At 43.1% G+C, this 19,288-nt stretch overlaps 1 protein-coding gene across 19 annotated transcripts in view; it reads right to left on the reverse strand.

The window, feature by feature from the left end:
* The window catches only part of ATXN7 (ataxin 7), a 133,899-nt gene that overhangs the window by 41,443 nt on the left and 73,168 nt on the right, over positions 1 to 19,288 (reverse strand). For all 19 annotated transcript variants that reach the window (XM_055558642.1, XM_055558641.1, XM_055558636.1 and 16 more), the window contains one exon: positions 7,765 to 7,869. In XM_055558642.1, the coding sequence (XP_055414617.1) occupies positions 7,765 to 7,869 (105 nt within the window). The remainder of the gene's footprint in view (positions 1 to 7,764; positions 7,870 to 19,288) is intronic.

Genomic DNA, 19,288 nt, shown 5'->3' on the forward strand with positions numbered 1-19,288 from the left:
CTGCAAAAATATGCCAACCAATTCGCCAGAGAAGCTACAAAATGTCATAAGGCTGGAACACAAAGGGAAGGAGCTTCGCTTTGGATATTTACTATGATTTAGGGTTAAATAAAGTGGAACAGGCCGAAGAGAAATCCAATGACTATGCTAAATCAAGTATCTACCTATGACCATTACGTCTTCAAATTAGTCAATGTTCTCTCTGAGGTAACAGGTTTACACTGCTGACCCAGTCACTCTAGGCAAACTTTCAATTCCACCTGAGCTACAACATCTGTCATTAATGACAGTTTTGTGACATGTGGAATTCATTACATCTTCTCTAGATTTTCCTTTAACTCTCTACATCCTTATTATATGCAAAAGAAACAGATGGTCAGTTCAGTTCAGTTACTCAGTCGTGTCTGACTCTTTGCGACGCCATGGATGCAGCACATCAGGCCTCCCTGTCCATCACCAACTCCCAGAGTCTACCTAAACCCATGTCCACTGAGTCGGTGATGCCATCCAACCATCTCATCCTCTGTCGTCCCCTTCTCCTCTTGCCTTCAATCCTTCCCAGCATCACAGTCTTTTCAAATGAGTCAGCTCTTCGCATCAGGTGGACAAAGTATTGGAGTTTCAGCTTCAACATCAGTCCTTCCAATAAATATTTAGGACTGATTTCCTTTAGGACGGACTGCCTGGATCTCCTTGCAGTCCAAGGGACTCTCAAGAGTCTTCTCCAACACCACAGTTCAAAAGTATCGATTCTTCGACACTCAACTTTCTTTATAGAAACAGATGTTAAGTAGACAGAAAATAAAGCCTGAAACATTTTATCTGTGTGAATGACACTGAATTTAGGAGTTTGATCTGTAAACTGGGAATAAAAACATCGATTCAGTGGGTCACTAAGAAGAGGAAATAAGATAATACAAAAACACTTTGTGAATAATCAAGTCCTACTACAAATTATCATGACTCTGTGTACTTTTAAATTACTATCAATCCTAAAAAGATTAAATTATCACTGAAAGTTTCAGAGTAGAGTAAGACCCAAACAACTGAAGAGAAAAAAGAAACATTTTTTTCTTTATCCAAAAACAAAGTTACTTAATAGCCAAATGAAACAACTCATTCAAAATTCCTGAATCCGTTACTTTCTACACCTAACTCCATCAGATAACAAGAGGGAGAAAGTGTTTATTGAACAGCAAAACCTTTGCTCTGTGAAGCAGAGCCACTTAATTACACAATAGCAATCACTGGTCACAACTATGTTAAATTATTGTCAACAATGGGATTGGCATTTTTGCCAGAGACAGCACATGAGATGTCATACAGTAATATTTGTTTTACTCACACAGTCATGTTCTTTGAATCCAATTAATTAGCTCAAAAAACTGAGTAATTCCTATTTATTCATCTTCTGATGAAAATGATTTTTCAGAAAAATATAATTTATGCTAGCACCTAAAAAAATCCACCACCTTAGTGCATTAAGTCCCAACTATGCATGTGGCTGTTAACATTATAGGGTTTATAATATCTACAAGTGGGGAAAGCTCTAAGATTGCAGAGGAGTGTCGGCGAAAGATACTTTCATGAAAAAGCCAGATTTATGACATCCCCATCTGTGAAGAGAGTCTGAGGGGCACATGTTCTACCCCAAGCCCAGACTTGCATGTCACTTACAGCAATGGGGAGACACACGACACATAATGTCAATGGATAAATGGCAAAGCATACTTATCTGGGATCCTTATGCAGACCAACATCAGATCTGAGAATTCTGCTCCCTAGGTAAGGCATTTCCTAGACTAGGACTGGCCTCGGGAGACAGCTCCCTGAATAGCAGAGGAAACCAAATACCACAGCTTCAACTGATGTTTCCCCAAACATGGAGTAGGTATTGCTCTCCAACATTAACAACATTAAATCTCAAGTGAAAACTTACTCCCTTCCTAAATCTCCTTTACTTTTTGTGATAACATCACGCCACTCTGTGGATGACACTTGCCTAAAACGTGGTAGTCTCCCTCTAACTAAGGCAGTAGGCCTCGGGGCTCAGTGCTGGTCCTGGCAAGAGTAGCAACAAAGAACTGAATCTTTTCACACTTAGCACCTATGGCAAAGGACATCAGTTTTCCCACTGATGACTCTAGTGAGGTTTTCTTTGTGAAAGATTTAAATAGAAGTGGTTTGATTTTAAGAAAAAAATTAAATGGAAGAAAATAAATCATAAAGAGGGGACAACTGGGGAAAAGGTGGCCACAGTACATGTGGTCGGACTCGGGGCCGAGCCACAAGGTGAAAAAGTGGGTCAGCCTAACTCATATGAGGCAAAATACTTCGGCAGCTGACATTCGAGCAGGGCTTCCATTAATTATAGAGATGCTAAACAGACGACCTGTCCAAGCTGAATTAACATCACTCATGTATTTCACCTAGGTAGGATCAGCCCATGTCTGCCTAAGACAGGTTGACAGAAGTTATGGTATTTTTCACAAGCAAATTCAAATAGAAGCAGCAGGGTGCAAAGCAGTGCAGCACACAGCCTCTCAGAATCACCTACAAAGCTCCTTCAGCACAGAACCCCAGAGGCCCCCTGCAAGTCATCAGCTGACCCTACCTGTTCAGATCCATAGTAAATGTATATAAATGGGGATACACAGTTTATGCTATTCAGGAGCCAATTTAGGGCCAACACACTTGCTGTGAACAAAAGTATCTACTCAGATCCCCAAAGAAAGGTGTTTCTGGCCACAGGGAATGTCATCATCTTAGTCCTCTTTCATACTTAAGGTTTCAGAGGCAATTACTGCAAGATTTCCAGGACATGATACAAAAAGTTAAAAATCAGTTTAAAAAAAGCAGGGGCCTCCTCTCATGCCATCCTTGCTAGACTCAACAAATCTCTGAGCGCCGATCTGCGTCAGTCCTATGCCAAGCACGGGAATACAAAGCAGCCCCATGGAGGGAAGGGATTGGCTGTGAATACAACGCATCCTGGCCAGCCCTTGGGTCACAATCAGCCGAGGGAGCCGTGTGGAATGCAGACCCCTAGGTCCTCTCTCTGGCTCCTCCCAGACCGCCAGTCTGCAGTGGGTAGGAGGAAGGGGCCACTTAGGCAGCTCCCCTTTGATCTGGAAGCCCAAGAGGTTTTGGATCCACTGATTCAACTGTATGTTGAAAATCTGAAATTAGCAGTAAGACACATCTCACTCCTAAAAATACTGAAGAACTAAAGAGAAGTACGAGGCAGCTGGGACTATTTCAAAACATTAAAACAACAACTAGAAAGCATGGTATTACTATACAGTTTCCAAGAGAGTCATCTATACGACAAGAGTGATCAGACTGCAAAATGGAAATGCCAGAATGACACTACAGTCACTCACCATCACAGACCCAGTAGAAATCCTGGTGAATGGCAGCTCGGCTAGCAAAAAAGTACAGACACAACATTGCGGGTGTGGCTCCAGACCAGTGCAATATAGTGAACACTTAGTAGAGCAAGTCACACAAATCCTTTGGTTTCCCAATACTTAAAGTTATGTTTGTGTCATACTGTAGCTTATTAAGTCAAAAGCATTATGACTTAAAAGAACTGGAGTGGGTTGCCATTTCCTTCTTCAGGGGATTTTCCCGACCCAGGGATTGAACCCAAGTTTCCTGCATTGCAGACAGATTCTTTACCAGCTGAGTTACCAGGGAATAACAGGAATACTTTAGTTAAAAAAAATAAAACTGTTTCTAAAGAGCTTCCCTCATAGCTCAGCTGGTGAAGAATCTGCCTGCAATGCAGGAAACCTGGGTTTGATCCCTGGGTTGGGAAGATCCCCTGGAGAAGGGAAAGGCTACGTACTCCAGTATTTGGGCCTGGAGAATTCCATGGAATGTATAGTCCACAGGGTCACAAAGAGTCGGACACCACTGAGCGATTTCCACTTTGTTTCTAAAAACGCTAACCATCATCTGAGACTTTAGCAAGTTGAAGCAGCAACAAAAATCACTGATCAAAAATCACAATAACACAGTAACAATGAAAAAGTCTGAAATGTTTCAAGAATTCACAAAATGTGACAGAGACATGAAGCCAGTAGATGTGGTTGGAAAAATGGAGTCAAGGAGTTTGCTTGACACAGAGTTGCTCCCAACTTTCAGTCTGTAAAAGACACACTCTCTGTGAAGAACAATAAATCAAAATGCAAGAAGTGAGGTTATGTCTGCAGGTCTCTCACTATTTTGGGTAACAACCTGCTCACAAATTCAGAATAACATTATCAGCATGAACTGAGTGATAAGCTGTGCTGCTACTGTAGCTTCCTCCCTGTCACTGCCAGGCAACAGCGGTTTTAAAGGAACTGGCTGCTAAATTTTATAGCAACTGCTCATTTGTTCATAAAAGTCACAGATGAGTATCAGTAAGACATGAATTCACAGAAGACTGCCCACACATCTTCACCTAGTTCACCAGAAGATAAGACAGTAGAATCTCTCTTTTGGCAGGTGCCAGTTCTTCCCAATACAGTGATAAACAGCTTGCAATGGCTACTTAGAAATTTCTTAAATTTCAAAAACAGGTTTTGCTTTTAACTCTGGAAAATAAACATGTAGCAATAGGCCTTCTGGAATTATAGCTAAGGAGAATGGGTTGCAAATACTTCTTCCTGCTAAAACCCCTCACCCCAAAGACAGAAGACACAGTGGCAACACTGGGAATGGTTCTTGGTCCTGGCTTCCTGACCACCTCTCTTTTTCCAGATGAGTGAGCTATCACTCCCGAACTAGGCCAGGGACATCACATGGTGCCTTCCTCCACTTGATGAAGTTTCCCCCAGGCCCATACACCTAGCCATCTCCAAACCTCCTGTTTATTCCATCAGACTTCCCTTGGCTGCTGCCCCCAAAGAGGAACCTCCTTCTACATTTCCCAACTGAATCCCTCTGTCAGCACCTGGCCCTCTTCTTTCCACCAGAGACCCTCTTGCCTCTTACAGCTTGAATAGCTCCCTTGCCACTAGAGGGACCAAAGCCCCCACCCAGTGGCCTGTGTCAGCTGCACTTCCTGCCTGCCTTCAGAAGGCACTGGAATATGTACTGAGTCTTGCGTTCACACCACCCCTTCTTCTACTTTGGAAGTCAGCACAATTCCTTTGTCACTGAACATGTATCTTACTAGAAGATGCTATGTATGCTGCAGACGGATAGAGAAAAAGAGAAGAAATATGATTTCAAGACACTCTCCCCTCCCCTACCTCAATCCCAATATACAGACATTCCTTCTATGAGAGACAGAGGAAGATAAAGAAAATCATCTCCAAGAAACGTGCTGTAACTGAGTGAAGTACTTCTGGAAGAGGGGACTAAGAGGGCCTCCTCCTGACTAGGGAAGGCCTGGAAGAAGGAACACCTCTAAGTGGGCTTGATGCAAACAGTAGCTGTTTTCACACTGCATCACTAAGCCAAATCACTCAGGTGTTAAAAACCCTGCAACAGGTTCCCACTGACATAGCAAGCCCGGGGTGTCTGATGGCACTGAATCTCTCTGAGCAGCCCCAGCCTTGCCCTGGCACACAGCTCTTCCCCACGGGGTACATCAGCTCCGGCCAATGGAGACTCTGTGGAATACATTCCAGACAGCCTGGAATTTCCTGCCTCCGCGTTTGCTCCCATCAGCCCTGTGGCCAACCTGGCGCCACCAAATATGGCTGTGCAGTGCACAAACTGTGCTACTGTGACGGCCCTGTCCATCCCCATCAAAACACACCCTATTTTAGAGGATCATAGGTGATTTTTTAAATATTTTCTGCATTTTCCACAATGGACATGTATTCCACACCTAAAAACTGACGGGGACAAGTTGCACATGGGAAAAACAATCCATCCTACTCTTCGGAATAGCCTGATGTGAAGAAGGCTATTTCCTTTAAGAAGCCTACCCTGAGTTATAGCACAAGAAGCAATCTGCACTCCTTCTTCTTAAGGTTTTAAACTGCTGTGTGCGTTTCAACACACATCTTTCTGTACCCACAGCAGCACCTCTCCTCTCTCGCAGACCTGTCAAGTGTCAGGTATGCACAAGGGGCTACAGCACACTGCTGCACTTCATCCTCTCTGGGAACCAATGAGGTTGCTATCACTGTCCCCACATTATAAACAAGAAGCTCAGGTTGGACAACTTGCTCAAGGCGAACAACTAACCTATGGTTCTTGCAAGTTTAGATGTAAATCCAGTCTGGTCTGGCTTCAAAACCCGTAACTCCAAAGCACTCGGCAACTGGCTAACTCTCTTTTCCAATACCAGCCACTTGGAGTCTTAAGCAGGGAGACCATATCTTATTCAGCTTGGTACTCACTCTGGTGCCTACTCAGGGGCCTCATCCAGAAGAGAAAACTCAAAGGACCTTTTTATGATTACAGAAAAGATTCCTTGGGGGAAAATGGTGGGATTTGTGATCGTGAAGGTGTGACTTCAAACAACGGCAGCCCAGCCCAACAGAAAGCCCTGCAGGTTCCAAGCTGGACTGTGCCTCCGGCCCTGCTGCTCCCATAGCCTTACTTTGGGGTCATCTTCACCTCTGAACTCTCTCCTGCTTCCACCCTCTTCCCACAGAATGCCCTAGCGAGAGAGATGGTCCTGGGTTCCTCCCTTACAGAAGCCTTCCAGTGCCCCCAGGCAGCTTCCTCCTTGCCTACAAGCCTGTACAGGAACAAGGGCCCCACCCAGAAGGCTGACTCTACCTCCCTCACTAACTTTGCGAGCCTTCTGCAGGTCTGCGCGCTGGCGCTCCCCTCTGTCGCACACTTTCATTCCAGATCCCTGCATGGGTGACCCCCTCTCATCACTTAGGGCTCGGGTCACCAGGATCACCGCCTTAGAGGCCCTGCTTGAATGCTCTATTACAGAAAGACCCTGTTGCTATTCTCTGTCTCAAGTCTGTGTTTGTAGCTGTGAGGACAACAATGAAACAACTTGCAGTTTAAAAAAAAAAAAATATATATGTCCAGTTTTGCTTTTCTCTCCAGAGAGATTTTGAACCCTGTGGAGGTAGAAATGATAACCACATCCCCATGCCTGAAACAAGGTGAGCACTCAAATACTTCTGAGTTGCTACTGACTCTAACTGGGTATAAAATTAAACTTTATGATCAGAACTTTTTTTTTTTTTACCACTATGACAATGCAAAACAACCTTATTTGGAGTCTCCCATGATTGACACCCAGTTAACAACAGGCCTGGAGTCTCACAGCCCAGGGAAGGCTCAGAGGTTCATGAAACCCCTGAAGTCACAATGCCTCATTTTAAGTACATGCACATTTTGATGGGGGAAGACAGCATAGTTCCACCATATTCACAAATTAGAACATTAGATAGATTTAGAACTACTGAACTTGGACATTTCAAAATCACATTTCTTTTAAAAAGAGCCATGCCTCTATACTCTGTATCTATATATAATTTTACCACCCACTAAATTCACAACCATGGGATCTAGAAGAAAACAAATATTTTACTCCACTGATGCAGTATTTCAATAAAGATTTTATGAAATACGTTTTTCCCCTAATTTTAATAAAAATCAGAAAAATGCACATTCCTTTCAAGAAAATTCAGAAAACACCTAACATCTGATAGGCATTAACCCAATCAATGAATTAAAAACCTACTTCCTGACAGAGGGGAGGAGTAATATACCCCACCCATGCTGTCACAGCTTAATCCTGCTCTACCTTTTTACCCTCTAATAATGATTTTTAAATGGTTAAGCACTTACCGTAATGTGATTGAAATGCCTGTGGTTTGACAACCTGATTACAGTCGTTACACACCACCAAGTAGAAATCATCGTGGGCTGGACAGAGACCAAATATTGGCATGTCTGCAATAAAGACAGAGAGCGTCACTCACTCACGTGGTTCTCATTAATAGGAAACCATCTGGGGTGGTGATATTCCTAAAAAAGCTGCCTTATGATAAAGTGCACAGGATAAAAGTTACTCCAGTTTAAAAGTAACTGATGTGATGCACCATGACTATGAAGAGAGAAATCAAATCAGGCTTACAGAAACACCATTATAAAGGGTTAAAATAAAATGCACAAGAAATCATTAGTGTGAGGTAAAACAGACCAGTGTATTAAAATACAATCCATGAATCCCCTCACACAATAAAGCAACTTCAGGAGAAGTCTAATAAGGGTTATGAGGAAGACTCTGTAACCACAGAAAATGTCTAGGAATTCACAAAGCAGTACCATCTAATGGTTTTATTTAACTATGCATTCTATTCCAGCCATCAAGTCTCCGAGTTCTATGGAACAGTTAATAAAGGAAGCAGAGGTTTCCCTTAGAGGAAAATTGCTGGTTTTGTCAATATGTAATACAAAGAAAACTATTTTCATACTTTTTTTTTCTGGTCACAACTAACCTCCAGTCCTTTTGTTTACATACTGATGCCACTGGAGAGAAAGAACTTCAGTACAAGCATAACACTGCATACATCAATCTCAGTTCAATTACTGGAACAGGGCAAAATACAAGTTGGATTTTTTTATAGTGAGAACTTAAACATAAAACTAGTCTACCTGCATATATATGTAAATTGAAAGTACACTAATTGATACTTGATAACACACGGTTAACCAAAAAATCCTAACTGCGGACAATTAATAAAAATTGCAACACCCAAGGGAACAGAGCGAACATTTCAAATCCAGAATCTTAACTCTTTTAAATATTTCAGAATTGGTATTTTATACTAGATGCACTACTTAGAATATCTGCAATGAATGGATAATTAGCATATTTCAATTGGGCAAATTTTTTAGTAGACCAAATACCAAGTTTAAAGGGAGGGAAAAAATCTAAAAAGCTGATTAGCATCTGCTTTCTTTCCTGTAAGATTTAATTTCACCCTTTTCCACCCTGGGTGAACTGGGTGGTTTTAAAGGAAACAGAAAATGCCCTGAGGTGATGTAAAGTGATGATAATCTATAAAATATCAAATTCCTGATCTAATATCTTCACCTGGCTATAGCTCAGATTTTCTTAGACAGTTTCTATTTGCACTGAACTACACAGATAGCCTTTGAATCTGAAACATACCAGGGAGGGACACGATTCTGGGAGGCAGGAGCAGCACCAAACTTGTTCTTCGCGCTATGATCTCATTTTACCCTTGCAATTACTAAGGCAGATACCATTATAACCCTGCTGTGGAGAGGAGGAAACTGATTCATAGAAAGGTGAATACTTTGTCTAAGTCAAATACCTGAGATTTCATTCTGACTCATAACAGTGGCTTGAATTTGGTGCCTTTAAGACCAGAGGAATACGATTTCTAGAAATTCTTTCCAGATGCCAACTCCAGTAAGTTGATTGTCAGAGCTGAACACCTCTGACCATATAAACTGAGAGAAGAACATAAGAAGGTTCTAACAGATTGCTGATTTCTGTGACTAAGCTTAACAAGTTCATGACAAGAGCCAGTGTGCTATTTTCCTCGAAAGCAAGCCCACATTGAGTTAAAAATAGTGCACGTGGGAGAGGGGAAAGGTTACATCCATGCAGTGATCCACATGTAATAAGCTACTTTCCATGGCTACATTTGACATGACATTTCATTAAAAAAAAAAAAAAATTAGACTAGTAGTTTACCTTAGGTTCCATATACCCCTAGCTTAAATGACTCTGATACAGGACAATTAAGATGGAAAAGCTGAATTACAGAAATGGCATAACATTCATAACTTACACTAAAAAATATGAAATGTCTATAAATATAAAATCAATAGTTTCATTAATGAAATCAACTTAATTAGTTTTATTAATTAAACAGTAGCTAAAGCATTAAATTAAGTGATCTCGCCCACCCTGGCGCTCTGTGATGACCCAGAGGGATGAGATGGTGGGGGTGGGGGGGTGGAAGGGAGGCTCTAGAGGCAGGGGAGATATATATATATAAAAAATTATGGCTGATTTGCACTGTTGCATGGCAGAAACCAATACAGCAATGTAAAGCAATTATCCTCCAATTAAAAGAAATAAAGTAAGTGATTTCAGTTGAGATTGAATTCAGTTTAGACTTGGGTCTCTGTGATGTGCCTGTTTTGCATGGTGCCTCATAGCACTCTATGTCAAGCTATGTGTATACGATAATGTCACTTTGCTAGAGAAGCAGATACTGCTGGGAATTAGCCCCCACTCCTTTATAAATAAGGCAATTGTAAAAAAAAACAAAAAAAAAAACAAAGACTGTATCAATCCTTTCAAATAATAAGAATGTGACTGGCCACAATGAGGCTTATGCAGAAAACTGTTCTTTTTCTGTTCTGATTCCTTTCATCCTTTTGTGAGACTCGGAAACACTAATAAAACTAAGTGAGTAAGGGGTCACCCTGTGAGCACCAGGAATCTATACTTCTGCAAAAAGTTCAATTTCTTCAATAACTTACAATTTTTTGCAACTGATGATGACAATGATGATGATAATCATATGGCATTTACTGAGAGACTACTATGTGGCAAGTTCTGAACCTTTAAGCACTTTTTATAAGGTGTGTCCTACAATAGGAGCCTAATTTTACTGATGGAGACAAGAACGCGTGTAGTGTCACCCAGCAAGAAAGTACAACCAGGACTCAAACGTAGGTTTGCACCTTCTCTGAAATCAGTTCTTCAGCTCTTAGTAGCACGTCACATCTCCCTAAAAAGCCAGCATGTGTACGCATGTGCACTCACACAATCCCCGTGGAAATGATGGTACACTGAAGTACACTTCATGCTACCCTATGAAACCAAGTTCCTGTGAGAAGAACCCAAAGCAACTTGACTTTTGAACCTAAAGCAACTTGAATTTTAGCTTTCTAAATTCTTCCAGATATCCATATTTAGATGTAAACTAGGAGATACAAAATAATTTAAATGTCTTCTTCAGGGGGAAAAAAAGGAGTTCTATATCCTTTTTCTGCACTGAGACATTCCAGAGGCCTTAGCAACAGGAACAGCGTGTGGAATGTTGTGGTAACAGAGAAAATGAAATAATTTTTGTGAGAGACAGTTTCCGAATACTTTTAAAGTGTAAGTTCACAATCAGCCATCTATAAGTTAACATATGGAACTTGCCCAAATGCAAGAAGGAAAAAAAAAAAAAGCTTCATTTATGACAGAAAAGAAAGAGTTCCTATCAAGTTAAAATGAGTTCCTATTGAGTTAAAAAAAAAAAAGTTTACAAAACAGTCTTTAAATACACAAGTTAAATCATTATATGAAATACAATAAAAAGTTTTAAAACCGTACTTGATCCCATGGACTCTGACCTAATTTGCAAGAATGGATTTTATTGTGTGTAGGCCTGAAATTTTTCTCGGGATTCAGGTCATCCCAACCTTCCAATTAGTGAGTGGCCCGGCACCCACATCTAGGCTATCATGTATCAACCCTTGGAGACCCCAGGCCAGCAAAGCAGGAAGGACTGGGTCCAGTCCCATGGACGCATGAGCAGAGCCTCCCTAGTCCTGTGCAGAATGAAGGCCCTCTGACCAAAGCCAGTCCTGACCAGTTACTTCCGTGCTGCCACCCTCGCTGGAGGACTGCGCTCAACAACCAAATGGACACTGCAGCCAAACACTGCACCTTTGCAGTCCCCTGTGCGCCTCCCCTCTCCCACGCACCCGAACTTCCACATGCCAACAACGCCCACATTTCTGTCTCTAGCCCAGACAGCTCCTGAGCTCTGTCTAGACTCACATAGATCCAACTGCCTCCCAGACACCGCCATCTGGATGCCTTTCATACATCTCCGATCAAATGAGCACGTCCAAGAGAGCAGTACTTCCCACCCTGCTTGTCTCCCACCCCCCACCCCAAGATCATCCCCCTTTTGTGTCAATGACCCTTCTCATCTTCGGAAGCTACACCCCGGACATTGCCCCTGACTCCTCTTTCCCTCATATCACCAGCAGGTCCGGTTACTCTACTGCCGCTGGCCACTTCTCTCCCTTGTTTAGGACCCACTGTAAAGGCTGTCCCCAGCACCTTTCCTGAGCACCGTGGAAGACATCTCCCACATGGCTGACAATCCCTTCCACATGGGTAACTGAGTAAGTCTGAAACTCTCCAACAGATCATGTGACTACTGTTAAAATTTCCCAAGAAACTTCCACTCCTACGGAATAAAATCCCAGCCTTTACCATAACCCTCAAGGCATGGCCAGAGGTTTATCCTCCCCGCTCTCCACCCCCTGTCCCCTCAGCCCCTGGCCCTCTCTGCTCCAGGCACACCGACCTCCATTCTCTCCTTCTAAAGCTTTTTCTCTGCCAGGCGCTGCCCTTGCTCTTCACAAGATGTCTGGTGCATTCTCACACATCAGGGCTCAGCCCAGCTGTCATCTCTTTACAGGGCTATCTCCAGTCCCTCCCCAACCACGCTCAGTCACAGGCCTTGTAAGCAGAGTGGCTAACAGTGTGGGCCACTCCCCAGCACTCTGCATCCAATGTGATCTTGGGAAAGTTCCCTAACCTCTCTGAACTTCAGTCTCTTCATATGTCAAACAGTGATGATCATATTACCTATCACACCAGGTGCCTCCCAGGGTAGAAAGGCTTTAGAAGACCCCAGGAAGTGCTCACTCATGTCCCCCAACAGCCTGGGAGGTAGGAGTCATGCATCCTCACCGTACTGCTCAGCCAACTAAGGCACCCAGACAGTGAGATTTCACAAGCCAGTAAGTGGCAGAGTCAAGATCTGAACCCGGGTCTGCTGGGCCCCAAAGCCCAGCCAGTTCCCAGTGTACTCCCGGAAACAGCCAGAAGCTGCCTCCTCCCTGTGCGCCCACTGTCGGTGCCCAAGGCCAGAGCCCTGCGACCTCTGCACACCAGTACAGAGCTCCAGACGGAGTTCCTGAGTTTCTACCCTCTTTAGCCTCCTCCACTCTGCCACCAAAGTCACCGACCTACAGAGTAATAAAGTTACTCCTCTCCTTGAACGCCTCTGCTGCCTCCCAAGTGGCCAAGTGGGACTGGACCCCTGACCTACTTCTCTATAAGCACGGGCCTCGCACCCTGAGTCCTCACAGCTCTCCAGGCGGAGTCAGCCTGCTCTAGACTCGAGGCTGCGCAGGTCTTCTCAGAACCTTCTTGTTCTCTGCAGTCCTCCAATGTGGACCAACTGTGCCTGCAGCAAAGAAAGCTTTCCTCTCTTCTTTCTGGAATCCCCACTATTCAACAAGAGCTATGCTCACACTCACACCCCTCACGGTCTGTCACTCACTGATGGAGGACTTTGAAGATAACGTGTACGTGGATGACTGTGTAGCTCTGTGTGACAGTAGACCCCTCGCCTTGCTTAGCAGATTCTGAGAAGTGCGCTCTCGCTGTGTGATGGTGAAGCAATGTCTGGCATCTGGAAATTTCCCACAGCTTCCAGTTGTTCTTTGGATAAAAACTAAGGTCCCTGACAAGGCTGGCGCCCTGCACATGGCCTTTGTTCTGTCCCTGATGCACACCACGCTGTCTCCTGTCACAGCAGCATGGTGCCTGCTGTTCCCTCTGCTTAGACCCCCTTCCTCCAGATCCTCACCTGGCTGGTTGCTTCACTTCATTTGGTCTCAGCCTCAATGTCACATCTGTGGAGACTTGGCTGGTCAGGCCCCTGTCTGCTCTCACAGCCCTGCCTCTGCCTTGCCACACAGCACCGAGCCCCGTTTGTAACTATTCATCTAACTGTGGGAGCCTTAACCTCCTCCCACTAGACTAAGCTCCGCATTTGTCTTGTTTTCTGCTCCAGTGACAGTGCTTAACAATGCCTAACCTGAAGGATGAGCGGTGAGGGTGTTGGTCACTTAGTCGTGCCCAACTCTTTGTAACCCCACGGACTGCAGTCCACCAGGCTCCTCCATCCATGGAATTTTCCAGGCAAGAATACTGGAGTGGGTAGCCATTCCCTTCTCCAGGGGATCTTCCCAACGCAGGGACTAAATGCGGGTCTCCTACATTGCAGGCAGATTCTTTAACATCTGAGCCATGAATTCCAAACAACTAATGCACGCACTAACATTACTGGGTGGACAGAAACTAAGTATTAGATGGAGTCTCTGTGGTGCCACCGAGTCCAGGATATAACTGCCCCTTTATGTCACATAATGTCACACAGTCACCCACTAAAACGGGGTGTCCACTCAGTAAGACAAAAGTTCAAGGGTGAGAAAGCTTCCCGTGAACACATGATCCTATTTCTAGGGCTACTTTCTGGTAGAATTTTGTGTTTCAGGGTCTGATTCTCAAATATGCACACTGGCAAATTCTCTTTTGCTAGCGTGTGCAGCGCAGTAACTCCAAGCAGTTCTGGAGTCAGACAACTGAGATCAAACCCCTATTCTTTCTCTTAGTAGCTATGTGAACACCATTAAATTATTAACCTCTCTGAACTTCACTTTCCTCATCTGTAAAACAGAGTTAACAGGACCTACATTTCACAGTGTTATGGTGAGGATGAAATGAACTAATCCATGGAGAGCATTCCGTGCTGAACACATAGTGAACACTCAGCAAAATAAACAAAAACTCACAACATCACACACACTAAACGTTCTGCTGCAAGAGCCCCAGTGCTCACTGATGAAACTCTAAGGAGACTGATATACACACCAAATGGCAACTATTTTACAATGTGAGCTTAACTCTCCAGGGGTCTCAGCCCCTGCTGCTCCACCTTATAAGCAATGAGAGGCAGGGGAGAGGTGGAAGAGACTTGTGGGTGCATCCCACGAAGAAGATCCAAGTCCAAGTCTTGGAGCTTAAGCTCTACCCTGCAAGCATGGAAGAAGGCACAGTTTTAAGGAGGGAAGCCACATGATAGAAAAGGTCACTCTGGCATGAGTGTGGATCTACTGAGGTAAGCCTGTAGGAGGGCGATCCCCAAGGGCTGATGTAAAAATCAGAGCAAGACAGGAAGCAGTGATGAAGATGGGAGAGAGGAGACAGAAGACATGCTCTGGAGAACTCTACGAAGAGCCGGGGAGGGAGACCAGGCCATCCAAGAGGTAAAGGAGAGTGGAAGAAACCAAAGCTGGGCTGCAGTCTGTTCCCTGCTCACTGCAGCTACTGTGGCTGCAAGGATGGTGGGAGACACAGATGGGAAAACTCAGCCTGCTAAGGGAACAGAGCCTGGCAGTTAAAGGCACAGCTGTTAGAACCACACTGACTGCATTCAAATTCCAGCCTTGTCGCATGGCAGCCTTTACCTCCATTTCCGCATCTAAAAATGGGAAAAGAAAGAGCACCTATCTCACAGGTTGTAGGAAGAACTAATGAACAGATGTAAGATGCTTGGAACAACGCAAAGTACTTTGTAAACATAAGCCATTTTTTATCATCTTCCAAGAACTGTCTTCTGATCTTTGATCTAAATAGTGGCTGTTCTCCCCTCTGCCTATTCCAACTCCCCACCATACACATACAGTAAGCAGCGATGCTTTTAAATCACAAATATCACCTACTCAGACTAAACCCTTTAATAGTTTACTATGTAAACTACTCCAATGTAGTCAGAAGGAAAATCAATACGTAGAAGGCCCAGCCTGATCTCTGCAACCATAAGACACAGTTCACTCCTCATCCACACCAGAATTCTACCTCCTCGACAGTTATACCCAAAGGCCAAGCACTTTCCCACCTCATGGCCTTGGCTAATTCTGTTCCCTCTGTACAGAATGCTTTGCCTGGCTGGCTTATATTCCATTAAGAGACATTCCCTGACCACCCAATTTAAAGCAGGACCCTATTTCTTCAGACATTTCTCTCTCTTCACTCATTAGTGATTTATAATTTGTGTTTTGGCTATAACCCTAAGATATAAACCCCCAGAGGCAGTGGCTGCGTCTGCATGTCACAATGCCTGGCACACACTAGGTTCTCAACAAAAGAATTTCAGAAAAGCCTTTGGATCGAACTTCCTGAGTTCAAACTCCCATACTATTACTCGCTAGGAGTATGAACCTGGGCGAGTCCTCGGCTTCAGGACCCTTGTTTGTAAAATGGGGATGACAGTAGCAGCTACCTTAATGGGCAGCTGCGAGGATGAAGTGAGTTAGCATACACCAGGCTCTGAGAACCATGGCTGGCGCACAGCACGTGCTGTGCCATGTGCTTAGTTGCTCAGTCGTGTCTGACTCTTTGTGACCCTATGAACTGTAGCCTGCCAGGCTCCTCTGTCCGTGGGGATTCTCCAAGCAAGGATATTGGAGTGGGTAGCCTATCCCTTCTCCAGGGAATCTTCCTAACCCAGGAATCAAACCAGGGTCTCCTGCATTGCAGGTGGATTCTTTACCATCTTACCTCTTATGATTATGAATATTTCCATTTTTACTGTCAGTGGGTTACACTGGCCACAGTTTCTAAACTTTGCTGGTCTACGGCTACCATCTTTTGTACACTCATTGTATTAAGTACTCACTGGATGTTAGGTATCATGGGAAATACTCTACATACATCATTCATTCATGTATTGAATGTCTACTATGCTTAGACGTGATTCACGGTTCTGGGTACACATCAGTGAACAAAAAATCACAACAGCAACGACACCTGAGAAGCAGTACGTACAACAAAAATAACAAGAGTCTAATTACCAAGCACTTCCTATGTTCCAGATACAGTGCTGAGTATTATTAGCTCGCTTCCTCTTCACAATACCACCCACCTTACAGGGTCACTATCTGCACTTTACAGATGAAGCAAGTGAGGAACAAGATTATCCGCCTTAAGTCACAGAGCCAGTATTTGGAGGAGCTGAGAGCTGAAGGTAGGCTACTTTCAAGTATGTGCTCTCCACCACCTCGCAAGATCCTCAGCACTGCCCAGGGCCATCCCCCTCTCCCACCTTGTCCAATCAGAGTCAACAAGACATCCTATCACACATCAGACTTCTCATGTTACCTCTGAACTGTCTGATTCTCAGCTATGCAAGGGTTTCCTTAGATACTAGGATTCTCAGCTCCATTAGTGTCTGAAACACTTCTAAGTAACCTGATGGATTGACTTGGAAGGCTGGTCTGCACATAATTGAGCTTTTATTATGTTCAATTTCAAATTTATTTCAAATGGTAACTATCAATTCTGGATAATCAAAAGGAATGTCAGTGATATAATAAAAAAGTTTTTAATTGCTGTTACATGAGCTTTAACATCTTAACTGCACAAAAATAAAACAGAATTTTATTTCTACCTTCTATACAAACTTCTCCCAAATTCATATTCTCTGTTCTGAGAGGGGATCTGCACCTTCCTTTGACCATAAGACATTAAATGATAGAACCAATCAGACACACACACACACACACACAAAGGTCAATTGACAACCTGCCAAAATGTAAAGCAACCAACCAAAGACCAAAAGACCAAAAAGCTAGAAGAAAACAGTTCTAATAGTTATTAATCCCTGGCTAAAAGTGGCCAACCTCATAGTGACCTTCCATAGGTAAGCTGTAAGTACTACTTTTGTCACTACTTGTACTGCAAATGAGATACAGTACCTGGCAAAGAAGAGAGGAAGCAAATATCAAAATCCTAGGGGATCTGGGTTAGGGAAGGCCAGGCAGGGCTATAGAGGGGACATACATGACAGGTCGCCTCATGGGTACCTTTAGCTCCTCAAAATGTTGCCAACAAATTCTAACTTTTCAATCAGAAACCAAACCTGAAATGTGTCCTAAATCTAGAAGCACCTTCCAAAACCCTTAGGGAATCTTTACTGCATGACTATCCTTCAGCTAAGCTTGTAGACTATAAAAAAATACGGGCTGTAAGAGAGTTTCCCACTTAGTTGGTATAACCTCAAGAGAGGTACTTACCTCTAGAATGCACTTCCTGCATTTGAAAATCAGTGAAAACAATGATATCTATGTCAGGAGATTTTTGGATTGAAGGAGATAACCCATGTATAATGCTTAGTTCTAAATCTGTCTCAACACAGTAAGCAGAGTGTATGTAAAGACTTAATAAAGAGTAGTGTCAATATCATCATTATTATTACTGTTAAGGTTACAGTTATAAACTCATGATTAAATTAAGAATACAATTCTTTTCTTCAAAAGGCAGTCAATATAGCAACACAACATCTGCCAAATATCTTCTATGCAGAAAACCCAAACCCACAACTCTTCACATAACTAAAAACAGCATTAACTATGGAATGCTATTACCTACTGACCTAGCTGTCTGTTTTCAAGTGGTTAGCTTTATATAGACCATAGCCTAACCCAGAAAACCAACCTCAACAAATTTAAAAGAAATTGAAATCATACAAAGTTTGTTCTCTGACCACATGGAATCGAATTAGAAGCCAGTAACAGAAAGATACTAGAAAATTTACAAACAGAAATAAGACACTTCAAATAATCCATAACCAAACAATGTAACCTGTGATATTAACAGGCTACATAAAAAAAACAAACCATACTATCATAATAGTTGATGCAGAAAAAATATGCATGATTTAAAAAAAAAAAAATTCAGAGACCCAAGAATAGAGGAAGTTTCCTTAACTTGATAATGAACCTTTACAAAAACCCCTACAACTAACTAATATCACACTTAAAGGAGAAAGGCTGCGTGCTTTCCTCCTAAGGTCAGAAACGAGGCAAGGATACCCTCTCTCTCAACAAAGCACTGAAGTTTTTGCCAGAGCAATCAGCCAAGAAAAGGAAACAAAAGTCATCCAGATTCAAAAGGGAGAAATATAACTTTCTGCATATGCAGATGACTTGACGGTCTTATGCAGAAAACCACAAAAGTCTACCAAAAAACCTCCCAGAATTTACCAGTTTAGCAACATCAGAGGACACAAAATTTCTTAGTCTATTTGGGCTGCTTTAATAAAATAACGTAGTCTGCGTGGCTTACAAACAACAAACATTTATTTCTCAACAGTCCTGGGAGCTGGGAAATCTAAGATGAAGGCACCAGTGCATTGAGTATCTGGTGAAAGCCTGCTTTCTGGTTCTGAGTCCTCTGTTCACTGTGTCCTCCACACAGAGGAAGAGGCGCTGGAGCTCTCTGAAGTCTCCTTTACAAGAGCACTAATGTCATTCATGAGAGCTCTACCCTCATGACCTAACTACTTCCCCAAAGGCCTCATCCCTCCAAAAATCATCACACTGGGGGTTAGATTTCAACACATGAATTTTGTGTGTGGAGGCGGGGTGGAAAGGGGAACGGGACTCAGACATTCAATCTGTGCACAAGATCAACATAAAAAAACAACTTTATTTCTATATATTTGCAATGAACACATGAAAACCA

The sequence above is a fragment of the Bubalus kerabau genome, chromosome 20, assembly GCF_029407905.1.
Source record: "Bubalus kerabau isolate K-KA32 ecotype Philippines breed swamp buffalo chromosome 20, PCC_UOA_SB_1v2, whole genome shotgun sequence".
NCBI classification, from domain to species: Eukaryota; Metazoa; Chordata; class Mammalia; order Artiodactyla; family Bovidae; genus Bubalus; species Bubalus kerabau.